This window comes from Xenopus laevis, chromosome 6L (genome assembly GCF_017654675.1).
Source record: "Xenopus laevis strain J_2021 chromosome 6L, Xenopus_laevis_v10.1, whole genome shotgun sequence".
Classification (NCBI taxonomy): Eukaryota; Metazoa; Chordata; class Amphibia; order Anura; family Pipidae; genus Xenopus; species Xenopus laevis.
Genome location: NC_054381.1, coordinates 33,307,513 through 33,330,770, shown reverse-complemented (window position 1 = coordinate 33,330,770; position 23,258 = coordinate 33,307,513). Strand labels below are relative to the sequence as shown.

At 37.0% G+C, this 23,258-nt stretch overlaps 1 protein-coding gene across 8 annotated transcripts in view; it reads right to left on the bottom strand.

Annotated features, from left to right (window-relative positions):
• The window catches only part of LOC108718845 (cytoplasmic dynein 1 intermediate chain 1), a 234,933-nt gene that overhangs the window by 104,282 nt on the left and 107,393 nt on the right, over positions 1-23,258 (bottom strand). For all 8 annotated transcript variants that reach the window (XR_005961759.1, XM_041565902.1, XM_041565903.1 and 5 more), the window contains 2 exons: positions 8,649-8,795; positions 4,060-4,173 (listed from right to left, as the gene is read on the bottom strand). Coding sequence is in view for 7 of the 8 variants with exons in the window: in XM_041565902.1 (XP_041421836.1) it covers positions 4,060-4,173; positions 8,649-8,795 (261 nt within the window). In the remaining variant the exon portion in view is untranslated. The remainder of the gene's footprint in view (positions 1-4,059; positions 4,174-8,648; positions 8,796-23,258) is intronic.

Here is a 23,258-nt window from a genome sequence, read left to right as displayed (position 1 = left end):
AAGTACAAAATATTACATAAAATATTGAAAGAATCTTCCTAATCCAATGGGACTAAAAAACAAATAGGTAGATTTTAGCAATAAAACAACTGGAATATTTTTTTCCCTCTTATTGAGTGACATTTTACCCCTAAATGTGTATTTTTAGCACAGATTTAATTAAAGCAGCCTTTTTGAGGAAAAGCCATTTAAAAGGCTCTTCTTCTGTGATAGTTCCTGCAGTAACCAAGGTGAATGATCTTCTTTCTTAGTTTGTTTCATTTATTACATATTAGTGTATACAGTGGTATAACTATAGTGGAAGCAGACCCTGCAGTCGCAAGGGGCCCTGGAATGTGGGGTCTGCTTCCTCTATAGCTAATAAAAAAAAAACAGAAACGTAACTAGAGGGGGCGGGCCCGGGCTCAGGACGAGCAGCCGGGCCCCCTGCCCCCCTCCGTACACCCGGAACTGGCCGGGAATTAGCGGCGCGTGAACTGCCAGGGGGCCCTGAGGGGGTGCGGGCCCTGGCCTGCTCCCCCGGTAGTTCCGCCACTGAAAAAACCCTCCTCCCCAGCTTCTCTCTTTTACTGGCGAGGAAGAGGGAAGCAAGTCGGGCGGGAGTGGGTGGAGTCGGGGCGTGACATGGGCAGATCTGGCGTGATGTTGACAAGGTGGGACGAGGGTGGAGGCAGGACGGGATGATGGGGATCGGAGTGTGCTGGATTTTTTTGCAGGGGGCCGGGCGCACACTAGTTATGCCACTGAGTGCATGTTAGTTCCTATTTCAAGAAAGACTAAATAGCAATATGGGATTTTCTACACTGTAAATATGTAACATGTTTTGCACACATTTTAGCCATGGCCTTGTACTGTTATATTACCTCAATAGTAATATGCTAACTATAAATTACCCATGCTGCCATCTTGACAAATATTTTAAAAAGATCCAATTTTGTGTCAGATATACTGCTGTATATGGAACAGTGTATTTTCACTGTCTGAGATTTATCGGGGCTATATTTTTAACAAGCAGTCAAGAAGTAGCTATTTATCCAGATAAATGGCTTGTCAAATATTATAAATGGATGTTTCCAAAAATGACGAATGAGCACATAAAACCTACACATTTGCAAGGTGCATACCAAATGTTTTATTATTTTGCCTTAGGCCCAGGATCTTTACACTGACGCTCGTTAGCTGTTGTTAATTTACATCACCCATTATCACCCAAAAATCTGCAATGAATTCTATTACTGTTCAGCAGTAGTTGGAGAGGTTGAGACTACATTTAGCTTAAGGGGATATTGTCACCACATTATTTCCTTCTTCTCAGAATGTCATTTCACATAAATGATGCTCTGTCGTCCCACTTGATTTATAATAGCTTTAAGATAATCAAGTATCCTTAGGTATGTACTGCTGAAATACAGAACTCAGCTTTAAAGTGGTTAAACATTTGTAACAATTTTTACCCCAGAAGAGGCCACACCAGAAAATTAAAAGTAACATTTGTTTTTTCAGCAGATCCTGGGTCTCTCCCTTTGGGGTACAGTTATATACTGTACCTTCCAAACAAATTTAGGCCTAGACACTCCCCGATATCCCCAAACACTTCCAAATTCCATATAAACTCCCCCCCCCTTTCCAGATTTAAATAGGATGGACCACTGATTGTTTTCACATTGTGACAAATCAAAATTAAAGTAAAATAGCAGGCCTTTATAGTGATACAGGTATAGGATCCGTTATTCAAAAATCTCTGAACTACGGGAAGGATCTCCCGTAGACTCCATTATAATCAATTAATTCACATTTTTAAAAATGATTCCTTATATTCTCTGTAAAAATAAATCAGTACCTTGTACTTGATTGCAACTATAATTAATCCTTACTCGAGGCAAAACAATACTATTAGATTTAATTATTTCAATGATTTTTTAGTAGACATAAGTATGATGAGCCAAATTATTATCTGGAAAACCCCAGGTCCCGAGCATTCTGGATAACATTCTGGATAACACTTTAGGATATATTTTCCAGTTAAAAGCTAAGAAAGCTTAGAATTAAGGAAAGGCCATCCCCCATAAATTACATATCATTTTTAAATGATTTCCTTTTTTCTGTAATAATAAAACTGTACCTTGCACTTGATCCCAACTAAGATATAATTAGTCCTTATAAGGCAAAACAATATCAGGGGGCTTATTTCATATTTAAATTATTTTTAGTAAACTTAAGGTGTGGGGATCCAAATGAAAAAAAGACCCATTATCTGGAAAACCCTAGGTTCTGAGCATTCTTGATAACAGGTCCCATACCTGTACCAAGAAATTTAAAAAAAATAAGCTCCCCTTGGTGAAAAATGGACGTGTCGTAGTAATAGCACCCCTCTTCAGATTCCACTTGGTGATCCCGAATAATTTTTTTTAGGGTAAATAATGTGTTGACATGCAATTATACCAGGTAACTGTACTATGCTTTATAATTCCATATATATATATATATATATTGACAACATAGGTTTTCATTTAAAACATATTTCCACCTTTGTCAATATAGCAGTTGTTAAAGGGGTGGTTCACCTTTAAATTGACTTTTAGTATGCTATAGGAAGGCTACTTCTAAGCAACTTTTCAATTGGTCTTCATTTTTTCTTTTTCAGGGCTTTTGAATTATTTGCCTTCTTCTTCCGACTCTTTCCAACTTTCAAATAGGGATCACTAACCCCGTCAAAAAAACGAATGCTTTGCAAGGCTACAAATTTCTTGTTATTGCTTTTTATTACTCATCTTTCTATTCAGGCCCTCTCCTATTCCTAGTCCAGTCTTTTATTCAGATCAATGCATGTCATTTCGACCCTAGCAACCAGATTGCTGAAATTCCAAACTGGAGAGCTGCTGCATAAAAAACGAACTCAAAACAATGAATAATAAAAAATGAAAACCACTTGCAAATTATCTCAGAATATCGCTCTCTACATCAGTGATCCCTAACCAGTGACTTATGAGTAACATGCTGCTCAAAGACCCTTTTGAATGTTGCTCCTAGTGGCCTCAAAGCTTTGGTTTTGGTTGCATAAAAATAGGTATACAGCCAAAAAGAAGCCTCCTGTAGGATGACAGCCCAATAGTGGCTACCATCTGCACCATCCAGGGACATTTTTTATGCTTGTTTTGCTCCACAAATCCTTTTACATCTGAATGTTGCTCATGGGTTAAAAAAGGTTGGGGACCCCTGCTCTACATCATACTAATAGTTAATTTCAAGGTGAACAACCCCTGTACACACAAGACACGTCCCGGTCACATATATAGATCCACAATGTTGAAGTGCATATATCATATGTATGAGTGAGTAGGTCAGTGTTAAGCATTTACAGATTGTACTAGGTACATAGATTGCATCCCTTAAGGGAATGACTGTCACACACAAGTTATTATTCATATATAAAAACCTTATTATGACCTTATCTGACACATGTTCACAGTCAAGGCAAACTCTGCAGTTTCTTACAAGAAAACTTAGCAACGTTATTTTGTTATAAAGTTTGCTTTGTTAAAGATCTAATATTGTGAGGGCTTAAGATGTTCTGTTAGAGAAACAGTAGGCTGTAATTGGGTTGGGCAGGCCTAAGAAGTGAATAGAATATGGCATGTAAAAAATGCAGCGGTAGTAAGCAAGGGAGATTGCTGTTATTGATGCATTTCTAACAGAGATGTCAAGAACAGTTTTGGTGGTTGGAAGGAAATGGTTGGACTGTGTTTTTTGCACCCTGAATGAAAAACAAGTTCAGTTGAACCTAAAAGGTTGAAAGACACATTTGGTTGTAACATACAAATACTCAGGAATGTAAGGGTATAGATAGACTGATAGCTATGGGTCCATCTAATTACATCATTGTCCTGTGGTGTATTCTCTTTACATCAAACCTTTCATTTAATTTCAATTTCCACTGTTATATCATTTATGTTGCAGTTGCAGACATTTCTACTTTCCTGGCTATCTCCATTTGTTTCAGCCAGTGGCACTGCACTCATTGTTAGGTTAGACAAAGTGTTTCTCATAAAATGTACCCACCTGCGGAGCTGAGAGCATATCCAAACTCCAGGAGCACAATTTCCCATCGGTTGAAACAGTGATAAGGTTGTGGGCATTTTGTGTTCCAACTACATTAACACAGTAGATGGGGTGCTGAAAACATACAATAAGAGCAATCATTAGTTGGAAAACCTTTGTAAGACCAAGTATTATTTGGCATGTTAGCACGAGTGAAATATTGATGTAAAAGAACCCTCTATGTTTTATTTATAGAAATGTTACTAGGTGAGGAAAGAAAGTAAAATGGAGTATACATTAATTTTTGCACCTGTATCTCTTTATAAGCATCTTTCTTTTTATCTTTCTTTCCTTTTCTCTCCTTTTTCTATACATTCAGTACAAGCTCATGGTGCACACGAGTCACCACCCTATAGCGCTTCTGCTGCAAACTAAAAGGGAAGAGATGGGTAACTGCAAAATTTGGCTTCTCTGTTTACTGGGATCCCATATTTTTTCCCAGACCCCCCACACTATATATATATATACTGTATATATATCTTGTATTCAGCGTATGCACTCTTACCGGACTGTAGTCAATGCGGGTGCGTTTGGTCAACTTTGTTGAACATATCAGTAAATGGGCTCGCACTCCATAATCAAGTGAATAAATGTGTCTTTATTCTTTAATGCGGATTAGAGAATAAAGACACATTTATTCACTTGATTATGGAGTGCGAGTCCATTTACTGATATATATGTATATATATATATATATATATTTATGGACGAGGCAAAATAATTTCCTTAGAGAATATCTTTACTATAAATAAATATTAGGCTAAATTCTGGAGATGAGCACTACTGTATTTAAGTTCCTTAGGGTTAAATTTCATGTATTGATAAAGGAAGTGTTATGAAAGTTTTTATTTATAATACCATAATCAACCATAAATATATACGGTTGCAGTCTTTATGGGATTTGGTCGTTTGGCTAATGGACGACTTAGGGCAGAGGTCCCCAACTTTTTTTTTTACCTGTGAGCCACATTCACATGTAAAAAGAGTTGGGAAGCAACATAAGCATGAAATAAGACCCGTTTTGATACCCCCTATGAGGACTGACAGCCAATAGGAGGCTCTATTTGGCAGTACTACTGTTTTTTATGCAATTAAAACTTGCCTTCAAGGCTGGAATTCAAAATTAAGCATCTATTTTAAGGCCACTGAAAGCAACATCCATGAGGATGTTGCGTACAAGTCACTGGTTGGGGATCATTGGCTTAGGGTAATGGCACATGAATTGATTCTGGGCATCTTTGTTTTCCAGCTCAGCAAGCAGGATTGCCCTCCATTCATTCTTATGGGAATCTTCTGAAACTGCAGGTGCACAGTTCAGGCAATTAGTGCTAACTAATTTGTTGAATGGAGGACAATTCTAAATGTGTGGTTGCCTACCTACAGAGCTAGAAATATCCAGGATGACAAAAAAGCTGGAATGACCCCTTGTGCTGTAACCGTAAGTGGCCATTGAGCCTATTATCCAAAAAAAAATCAAATCCCATGAAGCTACTTCTTGGCTGACAACAGTAGTCATCTGTTATTGACATTTTATTTTCAGTGATCCCATTTAATTCTATCTCTTGATCTTGTGAAATCATCACTAGGGGCCCATTTATTAAACCTCAAATTTTTCTGCTCAAGTTTTTAAAGGGGTAAAATTTAGAGGAGAAAAAAAGTAATGTAGAAGGCAATGACAGATGTCCCTGAAGTTGTTTCTAGATATCGTGATCTGCCCTGGATAATCCAATAATCCAATCCATAATCCAAGTCTGGGTTTTCGTCCAAATCGAGTTTTCGGAGCGTCAATCGCATGATTAGAACTGACGCATGAATTTGTTGCAGAGCTTTTTTGCTCTGACTTTTTTGAGAACAATTATTGATAAATGAGTTCAATTCGTGGATGGTAGTTTGGTCGACTTTGTTTTAATTTTAAAAAAAATTTGATTCATTCAAGTTTTAGTAAATTACCCCCTAAGTGTCCCAAACATGTAGGAAAAATGTGACCTATTCAACATAAAATGATTACATTAGCTGTCCCCATGTCTATGTGTACCTCAAGCCAAGCTATGATCACCAAACCAGACCTTTCTTCCTGCTCCAAATTAAATTTGGCAATGTCAATGTTAGGGGTAAAATGTGAGTTTAGAACATAATAAATAAACACTCACCCTTGTTTTATTCTATGACATTTCTAGAACCAGGAACGTGGGTGAGTTTTTATTAATTTATTAAGCTCTAAACTCACAATTGGATAAATCTGCCCCTTAAAATTAGAACAATGAAATGCAGATTTTCAAAGCACTGAAAGCTTTTTTTTAATATATATATATACACATATACACATATATATGTATATATATAACATTCAGTTAATCTAAACCTGGAGAAAATCTGCCATGAAGAGAATGGGCAAAATTACTCCAAAAGAGTGTGCAAAGATCATAAATATGAAACCCAAAAGCTGCAAACTGTGATCGTGCAAAATTTTAAAAAGTGGGGTGTCAATGCTTTGGCGAGGCACTGGAAATATACAGTTTGTTATGTTCCATATGATATATTTTGTATACAGTTATTATAAAATCATTCACCTTTCCAGACTCCCTAGATACCCTGTTTATAGACTCGGCAAGCCTTTTCTCAGTTATTTTAAAGCATTATGCCTTTCTCTCTGTTACTTCTCCCTCCAGCCAGGGAGGAGGAAACCAAACAGATCAAAACAATACATGCCAACCATGTTCCACCCAAAGTACACACTGCAGAGATTTGTATTTATTTTATGGCCGAACATTATATTCAGCAGTAATTTAGCTTCTGCTGTTTCTTATTATTGCCAGGATAATGTGGGTTTTGGAGGAAATGTGGTGGGCTTCTCCTTCCTCCTGGGTTTTGTTAGTGATTACAGATAATGAATGGGCTTCCTTCTTGTAGTTCTCCACTTGACCAAATGCTTTTATTTTTACACTTTAAAACTTTTTGTGTTGTAGAAAACATTTCTATTTTTAATGCCACCCACCCCCACAATACCCCCACAAGACAGGCAGGAACTTAATATCTCTGCTATTGTAGGAAAAATACATTTAACTCATTAGTGCCCATATAGGTACAAGGTATAATGTTTTTTTTATTAGGTTGGTATATTTTATTTTTGTGGCCTAGAGGTGTATCTGAACATATCTCGTGGCTAACAAGAGGATTGCTCACTGATATAATGAACTATTGGACACCTTGGCTCTAGAAAAAGTAAATATTTATGTTCCTCAAATTTTAATTAACTTAACCTTTAACTAAATTATTAATACATAAATAATGATGCGGAGCCTGGAAATTGGCAAATAAAAATTGGCATTCAGTCTGACTTATAAGTAATATTATATCCTCCATATACAAGTGTCATGGGCAACATTTAAGCGCTTCATACCATCAATTTATGTTGCACAGAAGAGAAAAAGGTATCATTTATAAAGGGCTAGTAAATGCCACAAAATCACAGCCTTTAAAGCCACATTCTCTAAAGGCTTGCCCTTTAATAACTGCTGCTGAACTCTAAACTACACCAGATTAAAAAACTGGCACAAGATGCAGAGTCAAAAACTGTCAGGCACAGGGGAGCCCCATATTTAACACATACCACAAGTAGGTATTAGTTACCTGGCTCCCTATCACCAGTGATCCTTAGCTTGTGTGTTCTTAGTGATGCACAAGCTAGGGGTATTCCATGGGACATCTACTGTACCTCTCCTCCTGAAACAGCTAAGTTCTTTATAAATTGAAAATGATTGTGTGTTTGGGTTTATTGTGTAATGGGAATTGACACTGTTATAAACATGAACCCAGAATGTGCAATTGTAATATAGGTTCATTCATGCCTCCATTTCAGCTGTTCATATAATATACTATACAAATACAAAGACATGTATGTGTTTGCCCTTATGTGTGTATGTAGAAAGTGCTATATTCATTTTTGTAGCACAGGATACTTTACTTTAAGCAGCAGGCAAAGGATCTGCATCCCTACGCTCCACTCACAGCTTGTGTGTAATCGAACAATAATGTTTCCCCAACACCATAGCACATTGAGTAGAGAAAATGGGAAGTCAAGGATATGACCCCGTAATAGAATGGGACACCAGGATACCCGAGATTGTATTTTATTTTAGTTCCTGCTACCCGACTGCACAAAGTAAGGAGCATGTCATTACAGGACAGGACCCTATTTCTGGTTATATGAGGGTTTGTGAGCCCACCCTTGCTCAAACTTGTTGGAAAATGCCATATTACAGCACTTCAGCCATCTATTTACTCAAAATCTGCATAATCCATTTGTATTACCCATATATGCATTTTAAATTGATGTATCCAGATGGTAAATAAAGTGTTATGAAATTAAAATGTATATATTTCACATTGACAAATATAAACCCACGGTAAAGATATAATTTTGCATATACAGTTTTTATATGCGTTTTATATTTCTGCCAGTCACCAATAGATAAGGATAAGGTGTATTATGCAAACATTGGCAAATGAAATACAGTGAATTACTTGAGGTTTTACACAAGGCCCCTTACAGTGTGAGCTGCGGCAGACAGCGGTGTCCTTTGAACGGGGGTTCTCCTGTGGCTCCTGTTATCCCAAAGAACAATCTGCCCTGAGTAGGTACCACCAATGACAAGGTTCGGATGAAATCGCGCAAAGCACACGGACATCACAGAGGACTGCAAAATTAGAAAAAAAAATCAGATTCAGTTCTTTTAGATTAGGTTTTAACTGTATACTTATCAACATGTTATTTTCTAATGTAGTTTGCAACAGCACAATAGCAACCAACTAGCAATTCAGATTAAAAAACCAGAGCTAATATCTGATTGGTTACTAGGGGTAACTGCATTGCTGCAGTTTATCATCTATGTTAGCAAGTTAGCCCTAGAAACATTTATTTGGTTGGTATGGTATAATAATATGCATTATTGGCACTTTAATTCATCCATCTTCGGCTTAAAAAAATAAAAGGCAGAAATAGCTACTGTTGAATAGCCACAGTGGTAATTAAAAGTTTACATAAACTGAATATTTATGGCAGAACTACATGGGAGATCTTGATCGGGTTTTGGGTTCAAACTTTGTCTGCCCCACTGGATCATGTCACGCAACAGTACAAGATTTCGTGGAGTGCTGCAAAATCAGATCTCCCATGTTTTAGGGGCACATTTACTAAGCTTGAGTGAAGGATTCGAATGAAAAAGCTTCGACTATTCGACCATTCGATAGTCGAAGTACTGTCTCTTTAAAAAATACTTCGACTACATGCTTCGCAGTTTAAACCTACCGAGGTACAATGTTAGCCTATGGGGACCTTCCCCAGCACTTTTCTAACCTTTTTTTGATCAAAGAAAAATCCTTCGATCGATTGCTTAAAATCGTTCGAATCGTTCGTTTTGAAGGATTTGATCGTTTCGTTTCATTTTGAACGATTTTTACTTCGATCGATCTAAGGATTTGCGCTAAATCCTTCGAATTCGATATCGAATTCGAGGGTTTATTAACCCTCGGTATTCGACCCTTGATAAATGTGCCCCTTAATGTAACATCTGATCAAACAAAGTCAGTTGGTTTCTTGTTTTAAGCATCTACAGTATCTATAGAGTTTCCAATAGTGCTGCATTTTCATAGTTTTAACTCACGTTGCTCCTGTATGTCATGTCAGGGAGGGAACCATGGGGTATATTTATTAGAGAAATTAGAGATAACAGTTTGCTAGAGTGAAATACTGCCTCTCTCCATTAATTTCTATGGGATCTTTAAAGGCATATTTATCAAAGGGTGAAAGTGAAAATGTACCCTTTCATAAATACACCTTTAAAAATCCCATAGAAATGAATGGAGAGAGGCGGTATTTCAGTCTAGCAGACTGTGGTGATCGCTAACTTCACTTTTTGATAAATATACCCCTAAGAGACAAGGGTGCTCACCAATCCAAGCTCCAACATTATGACACTGACCAAAAAAGGAAAATAGGTCATACTTCTCCTACATTTAAAACAGACCTTTATTAGTTTATTAAAAGCATTCTGTGGTCCAAGAGTCCCAATGCGTTTCGTGTAAAAACCTTACAGGCTATGATTAAGGGTTTTTACCCAAAACACTGTAAATCTAAAGGAGTGTGGCCTATTTTCGTTTTTTTTGGCCATACTTTTAGCTCCACTGAAACATGGTTGCATGTTTCTCCCATAAAATGGAATTGAAATAGCTGCTGGGCCCTATTTTTACTTTAAGTAGCCTCGGTTATGAATGGTTACAACAGCTTGCTTTGAAATGCAGCAGCCGTAATGGGGAGCAATGTTTGCATTTGAATAGGCAACAAATTGGGAGGCTGGATTTGGGGTGTTTGGTAGGCCATTGCAAGTGGTCAGGCTAGATCTGCTTCCTTGTTACTATGCATTGGGAAAAGGTACATATAAGCTATGATTTGAGAATCTCCACACCTGCAGTTCATTTGACATTTTGACTGCTGTGTTTATTTATTTTAGTTCCATTTTAGTTCTGCATAGAAAGTCATCCATTATGCTGTTTGCTTAGGTCAGATGTGAACAGGTGGTTTTGACTCACATTTCATGAGCATTGTGCAGTTTACAGTATTTTGTTTTAACAGATTTTATGCTAAAATATGGTGTCACTACAGCAATCAACAGTACTCCCAAAAATTATTTTTATGCAATTTTTATGTCAGACATAAACAGGTGTGGCTTTGACATGATAAGATGCTGTGGAATCACTCGTAGATGGTCATTACATGTTATTAATAATGTTATTAATAGTTTTGGAATTGGAAGTAGAGTTTTCTGGAATTTCAAGTATAGCTTCATTAATCCCCCAAAGCACAAAGGGGTTATATAAAACTTACAACTGGGTAAAATTAACATATAAGGCAAATACACTGCTAAAAACATTTGCCCTTTGCCCAGACAAGCATGGAGGTACCTACTATATGTAAAATATGATCAATGGTAAAAAGGAAGAAACATTATGACAGCATAATGACAATTCCTTGGTTTTTTTTTTAAAAAAAAAAAAAAAGGCAGCAGTGCTTGGTTGTCTAGGGGGGTTATTTACTAAACTCTGAATGCCAAAAAACAGAAAAATATAAAATCCGAATTTTTAGTGGAAAAAAAATCACAAATTTTTCGGAAAAAGTCTGAATCTGAAAATCCCGCATCTCAGACCTGCCGAGGTTGTAAATAAGTCAGTGGGAAAAGTCCCAAACATTTTTTGATCTGTGGTGGGTTTCGTGCAATAATACAAAGTATTTGGGCTTTTCAGGCAAAAATCCAAAAAAATCGGAGTTTTCGAGTGGAAATTCCAGAAACTTCATAAAATTTGTATTTTTCACAGCCGAAAAAACAGATTTGGTCCGAGTTGTTTTCAGAAATTATTGAGATAAATTCAGACTGTTAAATAACCCCTAAGTATCTAGTTGTCTTTCATCCTCTTACTGATACTGTGCATTTTGGTCATAGACTCAGGGCCAATTGGACCAGCCTTTCCCAACTCTTATAGGTCCAGTCTACCCCAACCCTAATGGACTGAGCTCACCCAGAACCTGAAATGGCCCAGTTTGCACCAACCCCATTTAGCCCCTGTTCAATTCTATTCTTTCATGTCTGATGCCTTGCATGCCCCCACTTCCTCCCTTTCTCTTCTGCCCTGTGTGCCCCTATTTTCAGGCCCGAATTTGTGGAGAGGCCTCCAAGGCCAGGCCTAGGGCATCAGGATTTTAGGGGGCAGCATGCTGCCTAACCACACCCACATTGGTTCAGAAACACCGGAGATGCCCAGGTGATATGATGTGTGTCCTGTGTGCCAATCCCCATTGCTCTGGTCCCGATGATGAAAATTTGAGCGAATAAAAGGGAGGGGACGGGGGCGATGAACGACAGTGGGCCTAGGGGCGTCCACTATGTAAATCTGACCCTGCCTATTTTGTTCTTGTCTCTGTTGACCCTATGTGCCTGTATTTCATGCCTCTCTTTGCCTGTTCATTTGTGCCCCTAATTCCTCCCTCTCTCTTTCTTTCCAATGGTGCCTCTAGTTGCTCTCTCTCTCTCTCTCTCTCGCCCCTGTTTGCCCCTATTTACTCCCTCTCTCTCTTCCCTTTGGGAGATGGCCATCCCATAATTCAGAGCTTTCTGTATAACGAGCATTGAGGCTAGCCGTTGCTCTCATTGAGTTCCCAGTTAAATTCTCAGTTTCATCCATACACTAATTCTACTCTTCAGGAGTCAGGAACATGTCCTATATATCCCCATGAAATGAAAGCCAACGGTTACATTTCTTAGATAAAGACTACAAGGTTTGGGTTTCAGACCGAGAGTAATTGCAAACATTGCACACACACACACACACACACTCATGAATGCAGACATAAATGCACGAATAGCAGTTTGCAGTGGGTATTCCCTTTAGTCTTGTCTGAACTATCTTTTATCTAATACTGGTGGTAGGAGCAAGCTAGATGGTTTCATAGCTTCCACTGCTCAGGGGGACCCCCAGTATGATGCTGCCTTGTTGAAAGCGTCCACCTGAAAATACTACACTGATCATTATGGTGCCCCAGAGATTTATAAAAATATGTTGACACAGTAGGTTTGGCTAGAATATAAAGATGACAACACTAGAGAAATATATGATAAATCATTGTCAACTGCAGAAGTTTCAGCAACAAAAAATAATGAGCAGCTGTTAGGGCAAGAATATTTTTTCTCTATTTCAGTAATTAGGCTATGGCTCAGAAAACCATCAGTAATTTATCATGGCTATTTCTCAAGACAACTGTATTAAAACCTGTTGCTTCACAACCAGTAGGTGATGTACAGTATGCCACAAATTACAATTCTCATAACATATTTCTTAAAGTCGTTTTTGGACACTAGCCAGAAACAGAACTACTCAAATGTTTTACAATATATGTAACACAATATTTACTTTTTCAGGGAACATAAGCATTAGTAGTAGGTATCTGATTTATCGAACAAAAAAAAAAAGTTTCATGGTTTACAGGTACACGGGGCCAATTCACTAACTTCGAGTGAAGGATTCGAAGTAAAAAAACGCCGAATTTCGAAGTGTTTTTTGGGCTACTTCGACCATCGAATGGGCTACTTCGACCTTCGACTACGACTTCGACTTTGAATCGAAGGATTCGAACTAAAAATTGTTAGACTATTCGACCATTCGATAATCGAAGTACTGTCTCTTTAAAAAAAACTTCGACCCCCTAGTTCGCCATCTAAAACCTACCGAACTCAATGTTAGCCTATGGGGAAGGTCCCCATAGGCTTTCCTAAGTTTTTTTGATCGAAGGATATTCCTTCGATCGTTGGATTAAAATCCTTCGATCGTTCGATCGTACTATCTGCGCTAAATCCTTCGACTTCGATATTCGAAGTCGAAGGATTTTAATTCCCAGTTGAATATCGAGGGTTAATTAACCCTCGATATTCGACCCTTGGTGAATCGGCCCCAATTAGTAACGTATACACCCTATTCTCACATCTTCACTTCAACAATTGACACAGGGTGCTGTGGGAACACAGGAGCTTCAGGGTTCCCTGCTTCAATAGGCACAGCAGCACCCAAGCCAGAAAGAAGGCAGGACAGACTGAGTGAAGGGTTTATTTTGATGCAAGGGCTTTTAAGTGTTAAGTGTTTTTATGCACAACCCACTGTGCTTCCAGGAGTAAATGAGCCCTAATATGTTTTGGGATTTTTCTGTAACAGCCCAAGGCAACCACAGTCCTTTAGCAGTGAAGATCTATGCCTCCATTTATGGTCCTTTAAAGAGTGACGTATAGTATTTGGCAAGGGACTTAATTAACGACTAATTAAATAATAAAATATGTCTGCAGTGCCTTCAAACAAATGATTAAAGGTATATGCACAAATAAATTCCTTTGAAATATACAGTTTGTTCAAAGAAAATAAATAGAATATATATTAATCATGAGTATCACACATATATATGTGTAACACCCAAGATTAATATATATGTCTTATTTCATTTTAAATGCCATGAATAGTGGGCTCCTACCTAACTATTCACAGATTGTTATAAAGATGACTAGAATATTGGTTATAAGGCTTTATAAATAAAGCAACTGCAAATAACCTCTTGATTAAAAGAAAATTAGGATACAGGTTTGGGATTTATTATCCGGAATGCTCGGGACCTGGGGTTTTCCAGATAACGGATCTTTCTTTAATTTAGATCTTCATACCCTAAGGGGCAGATTTACCTAGGGTCGAATATCGAGGGTTAATTAACCCTCGATATTCGACTGCCGAATTGAAATCTTTCGACTTCGAATATCGAAGTCGAAGGATTTAGCGCTATTCCTACGATCGAACGATCGAAAGAATAATCGTTCGATCGAACGATTAAATCCTTAGGATCGAACGATTCGAAGGATTTTAATCCATCGATCGAAGGATTTTCCTTCGATCAGAAAATTGTTAGGAAGCCTATGGGGACCTTCCCCAGAGGCTAACATTGGCCTCGGTAGGTTTTAGGTGGCGAACTAGGGGGTCGAAGAATTTTTTAAAGAGACAGTACTTCGACTATTGAATAGTCGAATGATTTTTAGTTCGAATCGTTCGTTTCGAAGTCGTAGTAGTAGTTGAAGGTCGAAGTAGCCAATTTGATGGTCGAAGTAGCCATATTCGACCATTCGAAATTTCAAAGTTTTTCTTCTTCTATTCCTTTACTCGAGCTAAGTAAATGGGCCCCTAAGTCTGCTACAAAATCATGTAAACATGAAATAAACCCATGGGGCTGGTTTAGTTTCCAATAAGGATTAATTATATCTTAGTTTGGATCAAGTACAAGCTACTGTTTTATTATTACAGAGAAAAAGGAAATTATTTTTACAAATGATTATTTGGATAAAATGGAGTCTATGGGAGAAAGCCCTTCCGTAATTCTGAGCTTTCTGGATAATGGGTTTCCGGATAACGGATCCCATGCCTGTAATATAAATAGGCATTATATAAGAAAAAGCTATTATGGTTAAAGTTAGTTTGATGCCTAGCAGTTTCGGTATTGCTAATGACATTACTATGAAATGCACAGGCTATGCAAACAGAACACTAACCTTTACAAAAAGTACAGTACGTAATCCTATCTTCTGCACCACTGTGTAAGAGCTTATTTCTGTTTTCTGCAAATTAAGCATTTCCTCCCTTAATGAATTACAGCTTTTCCCTCTCTCTAAAACCTCCAACCCCAGCACTCATTAAATCATCACAAAAGCATCAATAGAGTTTGTTTGGTCCTGAAAAAAATAGGCTGCTTTTAAGGCCAACTGCATTTATATAGGATTTTCTTTATAGTTTTTCTAAGTAATTTACAGGTAGAGAAATTACTAAACAATTTTAAAAATCAATATACACCTGGAAAATATTTGCTGATATTCTTCTCAAGATATTTTCCCATTGCCAAAAAAGTACATAATTATTATAGGAATTCAAATATTCAAATGATGATCTTGATTTTCAGTAGCTATAATTCAGTAAATAAGAATAAAATATTTGTTTTTTTAGTGCCAGTCTTGTACAGTGCTAGAAAAATATCCTGGATCAATTTTCCATGCCATTAATGGTGACCCAGCACACCACATTTATAAACGAATCACAAAAAAAAGGGCATATTTATAAAGCTGTTTGAAATCATGCCTATTCCACTGTCACAACTTTTAGGGGAGAATTTATAAAAAACTGATAATTCTTCTTGATGTCTTTGACAAAATTTTACACGTAAGAAATGTCATCAAACTTATTTCACGTTTTTTTTACTCCTCTGGTATTTCATTTTTATTTAGAGCAAAACAATCACACTGTATTTCAAGAATAATGACTTTAATGGTAAACCAACACAAGAATTCTTGAAAAAAGGGAAGTGATAGAAAGATTTTCATTCATGCTAATATAAATGGCAGGTCTGAGCTCCTGAGGTTTTTAGTTGAATCATCATTTTTAGAACAATCATCCCTTTAATGGTTGGTTTTCATTGCTGTCTACTGTTCCACTGCTGGAGTTCATTTTGTTCTTTTTAATGGATGATTCCCAAGATCGCACTGCATGGTGTTAATTCACACATAAGTGCAAAAACATTTTGCACAGTAGAGGGTTATTTACTAAACTCCGAATGCAAAAATCCCAAAAAAGTTGTGATTTTTTTTTTTTAAATCTGACTTTTAATAAATCACAAATTTTTTGGAATTTATTAAACCCCAAGGTTGGAAAAGTCAGAGTCTGAAAATCCGACATCTCAGACCTGTCGAGGTTGCATGTAAGTCAATGGGAGAAGTCCCAATGATTTTCTGATGTGCGCTGGGTTTCGTGCAATACCCTGAAGTTTTCGGGAAAAAAGCATAAGAAATCAGAGTTTTCGGGTGATAAATCTGAAAAAAAACGTGAAAATCAGATTTTTTCCTGCAAAGCAAATTTTCCGTAAAATCTAATAATAAATAAGCATAAAAAACCCGAGAGGATTTGATTGGCGTTTGTAGCAGAAAATGTTGAGATAAAATCGGACTTTGATAAATAAACCCCTAAATAATTTATACACAGGTAAACAAATTTGCCCCTAAATAGTAGTAATTTGCCATTATTTCAGACAAATATCAGTATGTTATTCAAAGATCACTGCAGTTTGACAGTTGCCTGGATTAGGGTCATATTTATCACCAGCTGAAAACCATAATTGTATACACAATTCTCCCCTGTACAATGTATACTGTTATTGAGCAACATTTATTTTAAAAACACACAGCAATTCTGTTGCATTCAGAAAACATTTTTTGGAGAGTTTGTGGCCTTTTCAGCCTTTCATAAATAGGTTTGTCAATGTAATAAGTAGTTCATGTTTTGTGACTATTACTAAAGGGAATCTGACACAGCAGCCGTCTATAATAAATGATGCTGTCGTTAGACTGGAGTTGCTTTCCCTTTAGAGACTTTTTTATAGCAGCAGAGGGTTTAAGATGGAAATAACTCATGGGTTTCTTCCCTGCTGGTATCCGCCAAGGTCAACACGAGGCAGCTCCCTATTTTTAAACAGAAGCAAAACCAGAGGATTTCTTTGGAAACTGCACAGCGTGTTTTCGGTGACGTCTGAATTCCAAATGAAAGGGTGGCAAGAAACAATCGGCCATTACATCTTGATTAGCGCAGGGTCTTAAGTGATTTACTTGTTTTGTTTATTTTTTTTTTTATAAAAAAGGATAATTTTGCTACCTGCTAGCCTTAATGTTTAAAGTATAGGTGTCACTCGTGTCCATTTAATGCAGCCTAACATGAAGCATGTCAATTTTTAAAAGGTTTTCAGCAATTTCACTTGGGAACCATGTCAGATAACAGTCACCTGTCAGGCTCTTTCAGCATTCAATATAGAAAATCTAGGTCTGTCAAGCAGAAAGTTTACATATGAAACTTGGATTACAAAAGGTTTTATAAAGTGGCCGCAGCATGCCAAGCAATTATACCGTGACAACTGCTTCCAAACACTGAGCCATTATGCAAGAGCATTTGGTCCATTCTGGTGGGTGAAATAAGAGAGAATTTTTATTTAAAATGTGTTGAACAAATTGAACATTTTCTAGCTCAGTAGGGCATAGGATTGAAATAAGTACAAAGTCATTTTAAAATAACACCCACGTCCTCGCCCACTCATTTTATAGTCTCCAAGTGAAATCAATCAAGCTTAAAATATTTCATCTATAATAAGATTACCAGACCTCCCCTTAAAGGTGGGAAGCGTATGAAAAATGCATAATGCGCAGCTGTAAAGATTTTCAGCCCATTATTGCAAATTTCATTTTTAAAAACCATCTATATTTAAGGTTATTATGGTGTCATTTATATATATATATATATATATATATATATATATATATATATATATATATATATATATATATATATATAGTAAAGCAAGGCACTCACAGGTCTCAAAATATGTTGAAAAAGAGATAAAGTTTATTTTTCATTCCAAACTTTCGGTCTTCCTTGAGACCTTTGTCACAAATAAACAAATAAACTTTATCTCTTTTTCACCATATTTTTAGACCTGTGAGTGTCTTGCTTTACTTGATATTCTATATGACTTTTCTCCAGTGTGCACCCAGGCTTTTTCTTTAGTAAGTGAGTGCAATTGACAATTGACTCCAAATAGGTTCTAGGAGGTCCCCCATAGGCTAAAACAGCAATTCGGCAGGTTTTAGATGGCGAATGGTCGAAGTCAAATTTTTAAAGAGACAGTACATGATAAATTCCGAAATTCGAATTTTGAAATTTCTTTTCAAATTTGAATCGAATTTGGACTATTCCCTAGTTGAAGCACACGAAATTAGATTTTTTTAGTGCATAACATTTATGTTATTTCTAGTAAAGTGCATAACCTTGCATTCATCAGCATTGAAACGTGTTTACTAATTTGCTGTTCATACACTTGTACAGTTAGAGTCATACAATAAATGAAGACAATAAGGGTTATTTTCTATTCCCCTGGGTGCAAATGGTAGAGCATGTCACTTCGTGCTCATGTAAGAAGCAGTGTCCTTGCAAAATGTGCTAAACTGTTCTGAAATATAGGTTGATTTGTAGCAAGTGAACTACATGCTGTATATTATACACTACTAAACCTTTACTGTACAAAGCAGATCTAGTACACAACTAGTTAAAAAAAGTGAAAGAGTTAAACAAAAGGTATTCATTTAAGAAGAAAGCAAGCAATGTGGACGTCTCTGGTTTCTAGTCTTCTAAAACACTGTGGGCTTCTTAGAATGTCCCACAAACCACATAAAAGGTTCAGCATCAAGCTCAGCCACATGGCTGCTCCAAAGCCAAAACTTGGATTCCTTCACTTTTAACTTCAAACCAACAAGGCTTGAGACGTGGCCACAAATTACATTTATTTTATTGAAAAAGCATCAAATCCTGTTTTTGTTTAATGTTTTCCTTCTGTTGTTGTCATACTGTGTGTGAATACACTTGCAAACATTAATATTTAATTTTTGCTTATTGTTTCTTTACTGCAGTTATTGCCTTCATATTCCAAAAAAATATCCCATTTAGAATGTACTGCCTATATCACAGCATGCACAGTTTTTGCAGTTTCAAGCACTGGATTCTACTTGTTGTGCAATGCAGTAAAGATGATTGTCGAGAGGATGATATGTTTCAGGGTGGCTTTATTTCTGGTGAATTTTAATATCACATTTATTCTACCTAGAGGAAAAATCTCATGAGATTCCTTTTTACCTTGGCCATAAAGGGATGCATATAACCTGCCAACTCGGTCTGTTAAGACCAAGTAGGTAAGTCATTGTCCCATATATACGACAAGAACCAGCATCCTGTCCAACAGATATTTATAGGCCATACATCTATCGAGCAGATTAGAAAACAATGCCATTAGGACTAGGAAGAGATTAGCTTTAAATGTGCTTTTTTAAATTTAAAGGCTTTGTCCACTGACTATTCATATTTGTGAGCCATGGATTAGCACAGAGATTAATGCAAAGAAGGGTAGAACTATGTTTGATGCAAGCCAGTAAAACAATTAGCGCAACAAGTCATCAAGAACAGACTTACCCAAATATTAAATTTGGTAGGACCACAAATTTGGTGCAGAAATCCAGCCATTTGAAGCAATCAAATTAGCCAAATGCTTCAAACAGACAGGCCAATCTTGTCAATGAGTTTACTAAAATCTGAATTGATCTCATTGTCCCAAAAAAAAAGCTCAAACAAACTTCCACGCCTGATTTTGTCTTATTTATTAATAAATGAACTCGATCAGATCATTAAAGAACTCAAGTTTTTGCCTGAAAACCTAGCAAAAGTCGGATTTTCGGATTAAACTGTGATAAGTGCCTCTCCCGTTGACTTATACAGGACCTTGACAGGTTTGAGATGGTGGATTTTCAGATTCTGGCTTTTTGCAGCATCGGGTATAACAGATCTCAAAAATTCAAGCTCGGGTTTAGTAAATAACCCGCTTAAATTTTTCCAAGCCTTCCAGGGATCGGCAATGTCCAGACCCCAAAAGAACAACTGTTCAGAGGTATATAATCCTAAAGTAAACTATGAGCAATTCAAGCTATTTTTAAAGTCTTTTTCCAGTTAAAGCATTAAGGGGCAGATTTACATAGGGTCGAATATCGAGGGTTAATTAACCCTCGATATTCGACTGCCAAATGAAAATCCTTCGAATATCGAAGTCGAAGGATTTAGCGCTATTCCTATGATCGTTTGATCGAAGGAATAATCGTACGATTCGAAGGATTTCAATCCATCGATCGAAGGATTTTCCTTCTATCAGAAAATTGTTAGGAAGCCTATGGGGACCTTCCCCATAGGCTAACATTGGCCTCGGTAGGTTTTAGGTGGCGAACTAGGGGGTCGAAGTATTTTTTAAAGAGACAGTACTTCGACTATCGAATGGTCGAATAGTCGAACGATTTTTAGTTCGAATCGTTTGATTCAAAGTCGAAGGTCGAAGTAGCCTATTCTATGGTCGAAGTAGCCATATTCGACCATTCGAAATTCGAAGTATTTTTTCTTCTATTCCTTCACTCGAGCTAAGTCAATGGGCCCCTTTATGTCGATATTCATAGATATTCATTTATGTTATAAATCAACCATTGACCAGTTTCCTAAGGACTCAATATGAATAAAAAGGAAGAAAAAAAGAGTCATTGGATCTTTCTTTTTGCCAGGAGGGTGGGTAGAAACAAAGAAAATGTGGGTTTCCCTGAAAACAGTTCCAGTGTCCCTTGTCATTCACTAGACATATAGAGATGGTGTTACAATTTTTCACGTCAGTAACAAATATAAACTAAACATCCATGAAACGGCATATTGTAATATTTGCAATATTCTTTACTAGCAATACAGATGCACTTACAAATAAATACATTTATAAAAGTCATCCCATAACATACTAGTACTCCTGAATCAGTAGAAAGTGTCCCTAGGTTGCCATAATAAGAGCTATACTGTAATAATCAAATGTGGAGACATAAGAAGAGACGAGTAGATCAATAAAAGTAAAAATACATCCTCAGCGCACTCTTTCCTTAAGGGCCATGGCATATTTTGACCACTTTGATTCTCTCAATTGTAACAGTCAAAACACCCTCCCTCACCTGTAGTCACTTCCAATTCATCTGAATGGGAAACATGCTGCCTATGGCTGGTGCTGTCAGGCAACGTTGCTTAGAAAGCTGAGATGAACATTCCTAAGCAATCACTGTCTCAATATCTGCCATAGGTATATTAAACCAGAAGCAGCTGCAGGGTGTTTTGACTGTTCAAAAGACTAGGCGGTAAAAACACAGCATGTGTCCAACCCAGTATAGTTGTAGATCCGCTACAGTCTGTAAGGTTACAGTAGGGTTAGGTACTTCGTCTCCTCCTGAGTGTTTAGAGCTTTTTCTATTATTAGTGTTTATGTGTTTTGAGTGTTTGTTTTGCATTGTGGTTACAATATCCTTGCAATGCTGTCATGTTGGAATCACTCAAAAAGCTCCAAAGCTTCGAGTAACGTCAGCAACATACAAAATGTAAAATAAGGGGGAAATGTAATAACATTAGCAAAGAGCAAAACTTTGCGAATAAAAATATGCCTGTTGCACTGTAATATTCTTCATTAGTTTTTATTGCAATGCAAATCTTAATTGGGCATTGCAAACCTTTAACACCTGCTCCGAAGCTTCGTTTTGTCTTAAAACATTGCAAATCTGTATTATAGAATGCGAACGTTCGTAAAAGCAATCTGGCCGCAAACTTTGTAAGGAAGTCATTGAGGTCTTTATTCACTCAAAAACCGCAAACATGGTCGCTATCGTTCACAATCGTCTTTGCAAACTTTTTTTGCGCTCACAAAGCATATTACATTGCCCCTTTTAGCTTTTGTTTAATGAATATATAAACGTAGCAATGTGCATAAATACAGATGGAGTTTACATTGACATCTGAGTCATCAGGAAAAAATGTAATGAGTAGGGGACTTGAAAAACTCTGGAATTGAGAGAAGCAGCTCCTTTCCTTTGGCTGATAGTATAAGGCATGCATGGAGCAGGATGCACTTCATTGGAAACGCCACTTGTATCTTGAACCCTAGAGCCAGCAGTGCAGAATCCCAGTTTAGCAGTATAAAACTGCTGATGTTTAATATGGCTAAAAGAGACGATTAAAGTAAACTAACAAAGTGCTTAGAACGTCATACCGAGCAAGATTAGTTTTGTTTTTGGACTTTAGATCCCCTTTAAATCTTGACTACCTTTATTGAGTTAATGTAAAGACTTTTACAGCTCACAATTATTTAATTAATATTTCCACCCAGTCAAGTTCATTGCGCCAAGACCGAACTATGAGTAGGAAGAGTAGGCAGCTGCTTAGGGTGCAACTGCCAGAGGAGCACACTTAAAATGAATGTGCAGTTCCTCTACTACTGCCCTGGCTGGGAGTGTTCCACAGTGGGAGTAGGAGGTCTCTGCCTTGGGTGCAACTACCTGGACTTGGCACTGACATGGGGAAAGAAGGGTTCTGCCCCCACCACCAGCAGCAGGGTGAGATTTTCATTTTCATAAATGATTAACCAGAAGAGCAATATAGTACAGTCATGTACATTATAACAGCATTCTTTTATTCTGAAATTTTTTTTTCCAGTAAATAAGCAGTGCCTTTATTGTATAGTCAATTTATCTTTAGGCTGAAGTGGTATGTTGGGTAGACTAATTCCCTGTCTATAACTGAGCACCTCGTTGTATGAAAATCTCTTTTTGTTCAAAATAAAGTTTGAGGGATTTCACTAAATATTTAAGCACAAACATTATTTTGCCAGCGAGAAAGGCTGAGATCCAGCATGTGGTTTCCATGCAAAGAAACATCTCGTTTCAATTTAACCTGTGCTGCTCCTAGATCAATCACTACACTCAGTCTGATGATAAACAAGACACAGTATTACTAGTGATAACATTTTTGGAATAATCTCCAATTTCTAAAAACAAATATTCTTAATCAAGTACAGCAATACATTTCACTTGTATGATAATAAATTAAAAAGGATTTTTCATACATGTTTTTCTGTCGTCTTTAAAGAGTCAATGAAATTCTAAATT